The sequence below is a fragment of the Erinaceus europaeus genome, chromosome 14 (assembly GCF_950295315.1).
Source record: "Erinaceus europaeus chromosome 14, mEriEur2.1, whole genome shotgun sequence".
NCBI lineage: Eukaryota > Metazoa > Chordata > Mammalia > Eulipotyphla > Erinaceidae > Erinaceus > Erinaceus europaeus.
Window position 1 is genome coordinate 39074572 of NC_080175.1, and position 14958 is coordinate 39089529.

The 14958-nt window shown below is 40.0% G+C and overlaps 1 protein-coding gene across 1 annotated transcript in view; it reads right to left on the reverse strand.

Moving 5' to 3' along the window:
* ABCA13 (ATP binding cassette subfamily A member 13) overlaps positions 1-14958 on the reverse strand; it is a 594731-nt gene that overhangs the window by 129274 nt on the left and 450499 nt on the right. The window contains 1 exon segment of the mRNA XM_007524553.2: positions 2384-2438. Within this exon segment, the coding sequence (XP_007524615.1) occupies positions 2384-2438 (55 nt within the window).

Genomic DNA, 14958 nt, shown 5'->3' on the forward strand with positions numbered 1-14958 from the left:
GTGAGGAACAAATTTGAACCTGGGCTGCACACAGGGCAAAGCAGCACATGATCTGAGTCAGCTATTATTTGTTTATTTATTTATTTATTTATTCATTCATTCATTTTATTTGTTATTGGAGAGAAACAGACATTGAAAGAGTGGAGACAGAGAGGGAGAGATAAAGAGAGACACCTGTATCTTGACTTTACCACTTGTCAAGTTCCTCCCCTGCAGGAGGGGGCCAGCTGCTTGAACCCTGGTCCTTGTGACCTGTGTGCTCTACTGCCTCACCCCAAGGAAGCTATTCTGTCAGCGCTTGGTTTTGGGTTTTTTTTAATTGCAGTAACAGGAACTTCACCCATTAATCAGCACTGCTGAAGAATGAGGCACACACAGGTGACTCACATGTTGAAATGACTCTCCTCAAACTACCTACTGTATCCTGCCTTGTTTTAGATACCAGTGAGTCTGTGCCTAACATTCTGAGGCAGCGTCAGTGATCATAAATGGAATAACCTGGAAAACTGACATTTGAATGTGGAGAACAAAGATTAGCACCTGCCTCCTGCCATGTCAAGGACTTAAAGACAGAATGTTCAAGAACCAAACTGGTGTTATATGATGTTAATTAGTAGATAATGGGAAATAACATTAGTCACTACTTTTTAAAAATTATTGCCAGGGTTATCATTGAGGCTCAGTGCCTGTACTGTGATTTTATTGTTCCTTGTGATTTTTTTTCTTTCCTTTGATAGAGCAGAAGTAATTCAAGAGGGAAATGAGTGATAGAGAGGGAGAGAGACAGAGAGAGAACTGCAGAATTCACTCCACTGCTCATGAAGCTTTCCCCCTGCAGTTGAGGAGCTTACTTTCTCTTTCAAAATGTTTATGTATCTTTTTATTAATGTTTAATGCTTTATTTTTCTTAAATTTGATAGGACAGAAAAAAAATTGAGAAGAATGGGGATACAGATAGGGAGAAAGACATTTACAGCACTGCTTCACCACTAGTGAAACTTCAGTCCTATAGGTGGGAAGCAGGGACTTGGATCCAGGTCCTTGATGTGGTACTGTCTGCACTCAACAGAGTCCAGTACCAAGCAACACTAATCATACTTCATTAAACATATGAAAAAGGATGGATAGAATAAAGAGGGAGACTGGTAAAACCATGAGAGATGTAGAGCATTATGGAATTTTTTAAATATTTAATTCATTTATTAATGAGAGGGATAGGAGAAAGAAAAAGAACCAGACATCACTATGGTACATGTGCTATCAGGGATTAAACTCAGGACCTCATGCCTGAGAGACCAACATTTTATTCACTGTGCCACCTCCCAGACCACACATTATAGCATTTTTAAGACAATGAGAACTAACACTTCATTTCATCATGCCAACACTTTGGCTACATCTGGACAGTGAGGAAAGTCTTGCCTGAACCATTTTCAGGAAGGTATTAGGTGGTGACCCTTGTGAATGCCGTGTGCAAAAGTAAAACGAATGCAAGGACCTGGGTTCTAGCCTCCACACCCCACCTGCAGGGAAGATACTTCAGGAGTAGTGAAGCAAATCTGCAGTTGATTCTCATTCTTTCTCCCTCTCTGTCTCCTCCTTCCCTCTGTTTCTCTCTGCTCTATTAAAAAAAATAGAAAGAAAGGACTGTGCAGTGGCATACATATTACTATGCACAGGGACTCAGGCTAGAGCCCTGCTCCCCAATTGCAGGGAGGCACTTCACAAATAGTGAAGCAGGTCTGCAGATGTCTATTTTTCTCTCCCTATCTCCTCCTTCCCTTTGAATTTCTATCTGTCCTATCAAGTATCATAGAAAGGGAAAATAAAAAAAGAAAATAAACGGAAAAAGAAAAGGAGAGAAAAATTAAAGAGAAGAAAAGGAAAGGAAAGAATGGCAACTGACAGCAGCAGATTAGTAGTGCCAGCACTAAACCCTAGCAATAATCCTAGTGGCAACAAAAATTTAAAAACTAAGTAAATAAATAAAAAGGCTGCCAGGAGTAGTGGATTCATAGTGCTGAAATCCAAGTCCCAGTGATAATGGGCTAGCAATAAAACAAAGAAATGTAAAAAGAATTCATAGGATAAACAGAATGCCATGAGGCCCATGGACGTGGCTTCCTTAGAACAACTTTTGTTTGGGAATAGTGTGTTTGGAAATAGACTTATCCACCTTAGGCTCAGTCAGTGCACCTTGTCGTCTCATAATCATTGTCTTTGTACTTGATAAACAAGTTCCCTAGATACATGTCAGTGGGGACTTAGGCCAGCATTGATGGGGCAAATGAAGAAGAGGGGGTCTCAAAACCTATCCTCAGGAACACAGATATTTTATTCCACAGTCACAGTTACCCTCCCACCATGTAGTCTTTCAACTCACACTTTGTCTTCATTCAGCAAGGCCCCTCCATATGGGTGACTATAGAGTGTTATCCCTGTGAAAGAGAAGGAGAAATGTCAACCAGTGAGTCTGCTATGTATGCAGTGAGAGCTCAAGCCATGCATACACTCTGTAGCTACAGGGTAACTCCTGTTTGCAATTCTTTTTTTTATTTTTTATTTTTTAGTATTTACTTATTCCCTTTTGTTGCCCTTATTGTTTTATTGTTGTAGTTATTATTGTTGTTGTTGTCGATGTCATCATTGTCAATGTCGTCATTGTCGGATAGGAAAGACAGAAATAGAGATAAGAGGAGAAGACAGAGAGGGGGAGAGAAAGATAGACACCTGAAGACCTGCTTCACTGCTTGTAAAGTGACCCCCTGCAGGTGGGGAGCCGGGGCTCGAACCAGGATCCTTAACGCCAGTCCTTGTGCTTCACACCACCTGTGCTTAACTCACTGTACTACCACCCGACTCCCTTGTTTGCATTTCTATTTCTTGGTCCATGAACAATCAAGAATAGGCAGTTTCTTTTTGTAAATATTTTATCTTATCTTTTTAATTTTTTATTTTTAATCTTTATTTACTTATTATTGGACAGAGAAAAAGAGAGAGAGACCTGCAGCCCTGCTTCACCATTCCTGAAGCTTTCCCCCTGCGGGTGGGGACCATGGGCTTGACCCTGGATCCCTGTGCACTGCAATGTGTGCACTTAACCAGGTGTGCCACCACCTGCCCCCTACTTTATCTTATCTTAATGGGAGAAAGATACAGAGAGAAAAGTGCACAGAACCCTGAGCCCTGCTCAGCTTTGGCTGATGGTGGTACTGGGGATTGAATCTGGGACCTCAGAGCCTCAGGCTTTGACCTAGCACGTTATGATTGGACCCTCCTCAATCACCATCGAACAGGCCATGGCCGGTGCGCCGCTATGTTCCATCGCTGGGGAGCCAGAGATGACCCGAACTGCCCCTGCGGCTACAGACAGACTATGACCCACATAGTCAATGACTGCCACCTCTCCAGATTCAAAGGAGGTCTCAAAACTTTACATCAGGCTCAGCCTGACACTGTTGATTGGCTATGGAAGAAGGGCAAACGCTAGAAGAAGAAGAAGAGCCTCAGGTATGAAAGTTTATTTGCAGAACTTTCATGATACCTTCCCAGCCCAGAAAGACCAGTTTCATCAGGTAGTTTAGTTTGTGATGAGATTTCTACTATTGCTACTGCTGTCAAACATAGGTGGTGTATAATAACATGCATTCTGTAACAGACCCTGCGATGACATGCAGCCACATCCTGATGTCAAATGCTCATAAGCATCCTTGTGAACTGAGTGATGTATTCAATAATATTCACAGGTTACAATGAGAAAATGGAGTCTGGGAGGTTCAGTGACAATATACAAAGGCACTTGTTTGAAACAAACCAGGTCAGTACTCAAGCACAAGCCAATTGTAGACACAAACTGGAATCAATTGTGGTCTTAGAGCCATTTGTCTTGCTTTTCCTTTTTTGTTTATTTGTTTATTTTCTTGTTTTTACTGCTATCAGAGTTATCTCTGGGGTTCTGTGCCTGCAGAACAAATCTACTAAGCCCACTGTTCCCTGCAGTCATATTTTTTTCCTGACACCCCCCCTTACTTTTCATTTGATAGGCTAGAGAAAACTGAGCAGGATGGGGATACACACACAGAGAGAGACACCTACCTGCAGTCCTGCTTCACCACTCAAGAAGTTTCTCCCCTGCAAGGGAGGGTGATACTAGGGGCTTGAACCTGGGTTCTTGAGCATGGTTACAGGTGTGCTGAACCTAGTGTGCCACTATGCAGCCCCTACTTTGTTTTGTTTTATGTGTGTGCATCGATGCAATGTCACCAGTCAAAAGGAAGAAACTGTCCCTGGTTTATCAGTAAAAACAGGTCACTGTTAAGGCTGTTCATGGTATGCTCTCTGCTATCCAATGAATTCAACTCAATATTCTATCAAGAGGAGGCCAACTTCAAGCAAACAATGTGGGTTTCTTCCCATGGCCAGCTGTGAGGACAATCAATCTTCCCTTCTTGGATCAAATCAATCTTCCCTTCTCAGATCAGGTACTCCAAGCATTTAGAGCTTAATGTGACCATCTATAAAGAGTATGGAGGTTATCACAATGGGCAAGTGTCCTGGTTCAGCTCCACATGTCCCTCCTTATTTGTCTTCTGGCTCAGTAAATTGAGCCTCTAATCTGTATTTTGTATTTTCTTTAAAAAAAAAAAAATATTTACTTATTCCCTTTTGTTGCCACTGTTGTCTTATTGTTGTAGTTATTATTGTTGTTGATGATGATGTTGTCATTGTTTGATAGGACAGAGAGAAATGGAGAGAGGAGGGAAAGATAGAGGGGGGAGAGAAAGATAGACACCTGCAGACCTGCTTCACTGCCTGTGAAGAGTCTACCCTGCAGGTGGGGAACCGGGGGCTTGAACCAAGATCTTTATGCCGGTCCTTGCATTTTGTGCCACGTGTGCTTAACCCGCTGCACTACCACCCAACTCCCTGTATTTTCTTAGGAGGGCACGTTAAATCTTTAAAGAAACACCACAGGGTGGGGAAGTGAACATAAATAAATTAAAAGGTTCAGAGCTGAAACAGATGACATTACTTTCAAACCCCAGCCCTGCTGCCTCATCTGCTGGTTTGCCATCTGCTCCCCAGGTCCCTCCTGTTCCACCAGCTTCTATGCTCTTCATCTCCATCTCCACCTCACCCACACACTGCAGCAAAAAAAAAAAAAAAAAAAAAACCCAGAAGGGGCAAGTCTCCTCTACAGTTATCCAAAGCCATCTCTTTATTATAAAGTAATGTGGCCCAGATGCTCTGCTGCAGGTTCCCAGTGTGTGTCCTAAATTTTCACAGGTTGGTTTCCTAGATCTTAAAGTTTCTTTGTCAGGACCTGAGTTGTGTGGCTAGACCCCTTGCCTGTCTCGACTCATAACACCACCTTTCTTCTTCTGTCTTACATTTCTGTTTTAAAAACTTATTTTTCTTTCTTTATTTATTGGATAGATGCAGTCAGAAATTGAGAGGGATCTTGTCTTCATTCATTGGAGTAGCAGTTTTATTTGTTTTTGATCTACCCATTTTTCTGATTTATGTGTTTCTTTTTTTATGTTCTATTATTCCTCAGCTGTTGTGTCTTGAGTACAAGCAACACTGTACTAAATACCTTTATGACAATTGCACTCACCATCCTCAGGAATTACAGTAGCAACTGAAGCAAGGATGAAAGCAGTTTAATCACTACAAGTTAGTCAAACAATTTCTCCAGTCCGTGAAAAAATAGTAACCAAATCCCAGTGAAGAAGAAAGAGAAAAGAAAGAAGGGATAGCAAGAATAGACAGTTATGCAAATCTACTATCCACTGTATATTCTAGGGGTAACAAGAGTGGAAAGGGAACTAAGGGAGCAGAAATACACACAGAGAGAGTCCACTCTGAGTCAGATTTCTTCCCCAAAATAATTCACAAATTCAGAAAGGTAAAGAAGAAGGAAGGAAGAAGTGTATGACAAGATAAAAAAAAAAAGAAAAAAGAGACAAGTGAGAGAAAAGGGAAAAGATAAGAAAAAGAGCTGTAATTAAAGAGCAGTGAAAGGAAAGGTTTTTTTTTTATTACTATATTTTTAATTTAATTTAATTTAATTTTTTTAATTAGCAAGGAGGAGGAGGGAGGGGAGAGTCTGTAGAGGAGGTAGGAGTAAGAAGACAAGTTCCTACCCAATAGATAAGATGCCCACTACCCTAGCAATGAAAGATAACCTAAGAGTTAATTCTGATCAACCTAAAGGGGAGAAGATATGTGCCTTTATATAATATTAATAATAAAATAGAGCAGGGTAAAAAAAAAAAAAAGAAAAAAACCCTGTCCCAGATTACCTCAAACCTCCTGATCAGAGGCAGCTGATTGTTAAGAATGAGAAAAAAAAGAAAAAAAAAAACCTCAGGACTAGACAAGGATACCTGAAATAGACAGTTATGCAAATCTACTATCCACTGTATATTCTAGGGGTGGCTAAAGGAGGAAGGGAAGTTGAGTAGAGACACTCGCAGTGAGAGTCCACACTGAGTCAGAATTCTTCCCCAAAATAATTCCCAAATGTGTATCAGTGAATTAAAAAAAGCTCACTGTTTGGTGGTGTGGGGGCTGGGGCCTGTGTCTTTGGAAGCTGTAGGATTAAGGAAGAAAGGATGACAAGAATGAGAAAAAGAAAAAAAAAAAGAGAGTGAGAAAAATAAAAAAGATAAGAAAAAGAATAGTAATAAAAGAGCAGTAAAGGAAAGAGGTTTATTTATTTATTTATTTTTAATTATTTAATTAGCTATGCGAGTGAGATGGGGGGGTTGGCTACTTAGAAAGAAAAAAGGCCAGAGATTTCGGAAGGGTATAGACTTAGAATGAATGATACTCCCTGGTGGGATAGGAATTTGGTAAAGACAGAAGATCAACAGGGGAGCCTGCTAGGAGCTGGTCCCCAGGGACTGGTTATGGGGGGGAGAGGGAGGGGGTGTGCTTAATAATTAAAAGGAAAAACTTTATTTTACCTTTTTTTCTACTCATTTTTTAACCCAAATTAAGATATAATCACCTCCTTGGTGTCACTGCTAGGACCCCTTATTGACTGGCCTACTAAAGGCAGAAAATCCTACTGTTTCCAGAAGATGTGGTCAGAGCTCAAGCCACTAGCAGCTTCTCAGTTACCCATCTTCCGGGAACCTCTTAAGAGGTTCTAGACAATAGCCCAGAAAAAACTACAAATCAGCCAGAAGTAAACATAGATAAAAAAAGTATGCAAGCAATAATAAAAATATTAATCACAGAAATGAAAACAACACTGGAGGAAAGGAATGGCAGTATTAGGGAAACAACAGTTGAGACCCCCAAGGAAAATACTGATTATCTTGAGGCAATTAGAGAACTGAAAGCTGAAATAGCTGAACTGAGGAAAGAAGCTGAGGCAAGGGAAAGCAGACTAACAGAAGCAGAAAACAGAAATAGTCAGAGAGAGGATGAGTTAGAGAAAATGAAGAAAGAGGTGAAAGAGATTAAAAAGAGATTGAGAGACACTGAAAACAACAACAGAGACATATGGGATGATCTCAAAAGAAGTAAAATACATATAATTGGCCTGCCAGAGGAAGAAAGAGAGGAAGGGGAAGCAAACATTCTAGAGGAAATAATAAAAGAAAACTTCCCAGACCTGAATAACAGAAAGGACATTAAGATTCAAGACGCCCAGAGAGTACCAAACAGAATCAACCCAGACCTGACGACACCAAGCCACATCATAGTCACAATGAGAAGAAGTAAGGATAAAGAAAGGATCCTAAAGGCTGCAAGAGAGAAACAAAAAGTCACATACAAGGGAAAACCCATAAGATTATCTGCAAACTTCTCCACTCAAACTCTAAAAGCCAGAAGAGAATAGCAAGATATCTATCGAGCCCTGAAAAAAAAGGGTTTCAGCCAAGGATAATATATCCTGCTAGACTTTCATTCAAAATAGATGGAGGGATCAAAACCTTCTTAGACAAACAACAGTTAAAGGAGGCAACCATCACCAAGCCGGCCCTGAAAGAGGTTCTAAAAGACCTTAAATAAATAAGAACATCACTATAATAATGGCAATATATCAGAAGAAACAAAAAAAATTTTTTTTGAACAATGGCACCACAATACATTAATTCCATAATATCAATAAATGTCAATGGCTTAAACTCACCCATCAAAAGGCACAGAGTGGGGGGATGGATCAGAAAACATAATCCAACCATATGCTGCTTGCAAGAATCCCATCTGTCACAACAAGATAAACACAGACTTAAAGAGAAAGGATAGAAAACTATCATACAGGCTAATGGACCACAAAAAAGGGCAGGAACAGCCATTCTCATCTCTGACACAATAAATTTTAAATTAAATAAAGTAATAAAACATAGGCAAGGACATTACATAATGATTAGAGGATCAATCAGCCAAGAAGACTTAAGAATCATTAACATCTATGCATCCAATGAGGGAACATCAAAATACATCAAGCACTTACTGAAAGAATTTCAAAAATACATCAATAGTAATACAATAATAGTGGGAGACTTCAATACCCACTCTCACACTTAGACAGATCAACAAAGCAGAGAACCAACAAAGATACAAGAGAATTGAGTGAAGAGATTGACAGACTAGACCTCTTGGATATTTTCAGAGTCCTATGCCCCCCAAAACTGGAATACACCTTCTTTTCAAATTCACATAACACATACTCAAGGATAGACCACATGTTAGGCCACAAAGAAAGCAGCAATAAATTCAAGAACATTGAAATCATCCCAATTATCTTCTCAGACCACAGTGGAGTAAAACTAACATTTAACAACAAACAGACAATTATTAAAAGTCAGAATTTGGAAACTAAACAACATACTCCTTAGGAAGCACTGGGTCAGAGATTCACTCAAGCAGGAAATTCAAATGTTCCTGGAAACAAATGAAAATGAAGACACAACCTATCAAAATATTTGGGACACAGCTAAAGCAGTACTGAGAGGGAAACGTATAGCCACAAAATCACATATTAAACACCAAGAAGAAGTTCAAATGAACGATCTTACTGCACACCTCAAGGACTTAGAGAAAGAGGAACAAAGGAACCCTAAAGCAACCAAAAGGACAGAAATCACTAAAGTTCGAGCAGAAATAAACAACATCGAAAATAAGAGAACCATACAGAAGATCAATGAAGCCAAATGTTGGTTCTTTGAAAGATTAAAAAAAATTGACAAACCCCTAGCCAGACTCAACAAAAAAAAAAAGAGAGAAGACTCAAATTAATAGAATTGTAAACGATGCAGGAGATATCACAACTGACATCACAGAAATCCAGAGAATCCTGGGAAACTTCTATAAAGGCTATACGCCACCAAGTTAGAGAATCTGGAAGAATTGGAACAATTCCTAGAAACATATGCCCTTCCAATACTGAACCAAGAAGAACTACAAAATCTAAATGCACCAATCACAGACAAGGAAATTGAAACTGTTATTAAGAACCTCCCCAACAGAAGTCCTTGACTAGATGGCATCACAAATGACTTCTACAAAACTTTCAGGAAACAGGTAGTACCAATACTTCTTAAGCTATTCCATAAGATTGAAGAAACAGGAATACTCCCTTTCACCTTCTATGAAGCCAACATCACCCTGATACCAAAAGCTGATAGGGACAGAACAGAAAAGGAAAACTACAGACCAATATCGCTGATGAACATAGATGCCAAAATATTAAACAAGATCTTGGCCAACTGGATACAGCAACATATCAAAAAGATTGTTCATCATGACCAAGTGGGATTCATCCCAGGAATGCAAGGCTGGTTCAACATCTGTAAGTCAATCAATATCATTCACCACATCAATAAAAGCAAAACCAAAAATCACATGATTATCTCAATAGATGCAGAGAAAGCCTTTGACAAAATCCAACACCCGTTCATGCTCAAAACTCTACAAAAAATGGGAATAGATGGGAAATTCCTCAAGATAGTGGAGTCTATATAGATAAAACCTACAGCCAACATCACACTCAATGGACAGAAGCTGAAAGCATTCCCCCTCAGATCGGGGACTAGACAGGGCTGTCCACTGTCACTGTTACTCTTCAACATATTATTGGAAGTTCTTGCCATAGCAATCAGACAAGAGGAAGGAATCAAAGGAATACATACTGGAAAGGAAGAAGTCAAGCTCTCACTATTAGCAGATGACATGACAGTATACATAGAAAAACCTAAAGAATCCAGCAGAAAAATACTGGAAGTTATTAGGCAATATAGCAAGGTATCAGGCTACAAAATCAATGTACAAAAATCAGTGGCATTTCTTTATGAAAACACTACATCTGAAGAAGAAGACATCCAGAAATCACTCCTATTTACTGTCTCAGCAAAATCAATCAAATACCTAGGAATAATGTTGACCAAAGTAGTGGAAGACTTGTGTACTGAAAATTATGAGTCGCTACTCAAGGAAATAGAAACTGATACCAAGAAATGGAAAGATATCCCATGCTCATGGATTAGAAGAATAAATATCATCAAAATGAGTATTCTCCCCAGAGCCATATACAAATTTAATGCAATACCCATCAAAGTTCCATCAAGCTTCTTTAAGAGAATAGAACAAACACTACAATCATTTATCTAGAACATGAAAACACCTAGAATTGCCAAAACCATCTTAAGGAAAAGAAACAGAAATGGAGGCATCACACTCCCAGACCTTAAAATATATTATAAAGCCATCATCATCAAAACAGCATGGTACTGGAACAAAAAGAGGCACACAGACCAGTGGAACAGAATTGAAAGCCCAGAAATAAATCCCCACACCTATGGACATCTAATCTTTGATAAGGGGGACCAAAGTATTAAATGGAAAAAGGAGGCTCTCTTCAATAAATGGTGCTGGGAAAACTGGGTTGTAACATTCAGAAGAAAGAAAACTGAACCACTTTATCTCACCAGAAACAAAAATCAACTCCAAATGGATCAAAGACCTAGATGTCAGACCAGAAGCAATCAAATACTTAGAGGAAAACATTGGTAAAACTGTTTCCCAACTACACCTCAAGGACATCTTTGATGAATCAAACCCAATTGCAAGGAAGACTAAATCAGAAACAAACCAATGGGACTACATCAAATGGAAAAGCTTTTGCACAGCCAAATAAACTATCACACAAACAAACAGACCTCTCACAGAATGGGAGAAGATGTTCACATGCCAGACATCAGACAAGAAACTAATCACCAAAATATATAAAGAGCTCAGCAAACTTAGCACCAAAAAAGCAAATGACCCCATCCAAAAATGGACAGAGGATATGAACAAACATTCACCTCAGAGAAGATCCAAAAGGCTAACAAACATATGAATAACTGCTCTAGGTCACTGATTGTCAGAGAAATGCAAATTAAGACAACACTAAGATACCACCTCACTCCTGTAAGAATGGCATACATCAAAAAGGACACAGGAACAAATGCTGGAGAGGATGTCAGGACAGAGGAACCCTTTTACATTGCTGGTGGGAATGTAAATTGGTCCAGCTTCTGTGGAGAGCAGTCTGGAAAACTCTCAGAAGGCTAGACATGGACCTTCCATATTATCCAATAATTCATCTCCTGGGGTTATACCCCAAGGACTCTATAACACCCAACCAAAAAGAGGTGTGTATTCCTATGTTCATAGCAGCACAATTCATAATAGCTAAAACCTGGAAGCAACCCAGGTGCCCAAAAACAGATGAGTGGCTGAGAAACCTGTGGTATATATACACAATGGAATACTATTCAGCTATCAAGAACAATGAACCCATCTTCTCTGACCATCTTGGAGAGAGCTAGAAGGAATTATGCTAAGTGAGCTAAGTCAGAAAGATGAAAATGAGTATGGGATGATCCCACTCATCAACAGAAGTTGAGGAAGAAGATCTGAAAGGGAAACTAAAAGCAGGACCTGACCAAATTGTAAGTAGGGCATCAAAGTAAAAACCCTGTGGTGAGGGGTAGACATGCAGCTTCCTGGGACAGTGGGGGGTGGGAGTGGGTGGGAGGGATGGGTCACAGTCTTTTGGTGGTGGGAATGGTGTTTATGTACACTCCTAGTAAAATGTACTCATATAAATCACTAGTTAATTAATACGAGAGGTGGAAAATTAATTGTATGTCTCGAATTTTTTCAAAACACAAACTGAATCTTTTTAATATATAGGCTGTGTAATTGATATGCAGACTCTCTCAAAAGCCTAGACCAAGTAGATCAGAAGCAACCAATAGCACAGCTATATACAAGATACTGTGTACTGTACAGCAAACCCTAACAAAAGGACTTCTCAAAGTTAACCCAATTACCAAATAATGTGATGATAACATTAACTATTGATTGTCTTTTTGAACCCTAAGACAGCAGGAACCTCACATCTCCACTACAGAGCCTCTACTCTCCCCAGTCCTGGAACCCTTTGATAGGGCCCACTTTCCCGTATGCCTCTCCCAATCCATATCAAATAATATTGCATCTGCCGATCACAACCTAACCAACACAACGATTGCCACCTCAACATGCTCCACTTCAGACTGTGTCCAGAGACTTCACGTGTGGAATGACAGCCCTTCAGCTTCATTACTCCGGTGAGACCTTTCCTTTCATAGTACACTCTAATTCCATCTCAGGTGGTTCACTTTCTAACAAAGTCCCAAAACCTAGATATACACCAGTTTCTGTGAGAGAGAGCATATCTTTACCCGTATCTGTAAACTACTGTAAAATATATACCTGAAAGTAGAAGTACACTAGAGTTTATAGTGAGTACCCCCCTAACACTTCCTCTCCACTATTCCAAGCGTTGGGTCCATGATTGCTCAACAATTTGTTTGGCTTCGCATGTTAACTCTCTTTTCAGTCACCAGGTTCCAGTTGTCATCAGGATGCCAGCCACGCTTCCCTAGACTGAAGACCCCACCAATGTGTCCTGGAGCTCTGCTTCCCCAGAGACCCACCCTACTAGGGAAAGAGAGAGGCAGACTGGGAGTATGGACCGACCAGTCAACGCCCATGTTCAGCGGGGAAGCAATTACAGAAGCCAGACCTTCTTCCTTCTGCAACCCACAATGACCCTGGGTCCATGCTCCCAGAGGGATAGAGAATGGGAAAGCTATCAGGGAAGGATGTGGGATATGGAGATTGGGTCGTGGGAATTGTGTGGAATTGTACCCCTCCTACCCTATGATTTTGTTAATCCTTTCTTAAATAAAAAATAAAAAAAATAAAGAAATTGAGAGGGAATAGATGAAGAGGGAGAGAAACAGAAAGATACCTGCAACACTGCCTCACCACTCGCAAAACTCTACCCCTGCAGGTGGGGTCTGGAGTTTCAAACACAGGTCTTTGCACCTTGTTAACATGTTTACTCAACCAGGTGTGTCACCACACAGCCCCTGAAAACATAAAATTTTTAAAATAAAACTCTGACTCTGTAGTGTTCAGTGGAGCAGGGCAGCATCAACCAACTTCTTCAGAATCTGATATAGGAGTTAGTGGACTTTAGATGATGCTTTCAAAAATAGTGGATTTTGCCAAAACATGACAAGTCCCCCCCTCCAGGAGAAGGTGTGTTTTTGTCATACAGCTACATGATGCAAATGTGAATGAGAACATTCTAGACAATAAAACCCAAAGAAAATAATAGTAAACTAAATGTATATAAATTATATTATTTGAGGGACACCGAAGAATATTGGAATTACTGAACCTAAACACACACATGTGCAACCACACACACACACACACACACACACACAAGACAAGCAGCAACATATATATGCCTTAAGGTAGCTAAGTTCCTGTCGTAGGGATCAGAAAATAAACTTGTTCTATAGGGTTATAAAAGAAGAGGGTAAGCTAAGGAGGCAGTTTGTTTGATTTAGTAATTTATATTCTACACAGATGCAATCATCTGGCTGTGATCTTTCACTTCTTGGTTTATTTCACTTAGCATAATCACCTCAACTTCTATCCATTTGACAACAGAAAGTGTGCCTTCATCTCTTTTAACAGTGGAGTAGCAGGAGTATATACCCCACAGTTCCTTCAAGCAACTCCATCAAAACAGCAGGGTTTTTTATTTATTTATTTATTTATTTATTTATTTTATTATTATGTCCCTACTTAGGGAAGTGGCAACTAGAATCTGAGAAATCTCCCCAGAACTGGCAGCCTGTGACATAGCTGGGACCCAAGTCCTGGACTCAAGGCTTTCTCCTGCCAACATAAATATTTCCTTTCTACAGTCACATCTTATTTTTAAGAGACTTGTCTTCCAGTGGGAAAGAGATGTGTTGGCTGTCAGCCCCCCACACACATACACACTGTCTTGATTGTTTTGTAGTGAAAAGATGCAAATATTTTGAGGGGGAGACAAGTCTTCAGGGTCTAGTGAATGTATTCTTCCACCACTCTGGGCTGCCATCTTCATTCAGACAGAGTGAATGTCAGAGAGAGACATGCAGAGATACACAGAGAGGAAGAGACATAATAGTACCAAAACTTTGCTCAATACCATAGCCTTCCCAAATGGGTGGTATACATGCCCAGGTAGGTGCCCTGCCAATCAAGCTGACAATATTCTTCTTTGGTGTGTGTGAACCAAGGTCTCTCATATGTTAGATTTCACTACTAGAGGGTCACGCATTTCAGAGAGATAGAGAACACAAATTAAAATTTCCTCCATTGCCATAGCACTCCAGATGTGGCACTGGGGTTAGAGCCTCGGTGTGAACTTAGCAATGCAGGCACACTACCAGCCATGCTATCTTTCTGGCTCACTATTGTGAATACTCCTATAATACAAGTATAAAACACTATGGCATTTTCTTTATTTCTACCAGCTTACATTAACAATATGACTTTAGACCACAGGGTTACAACAGTCTGCATAATCCATTAAAGAAGGTATCCGAGCATTAGCTTATT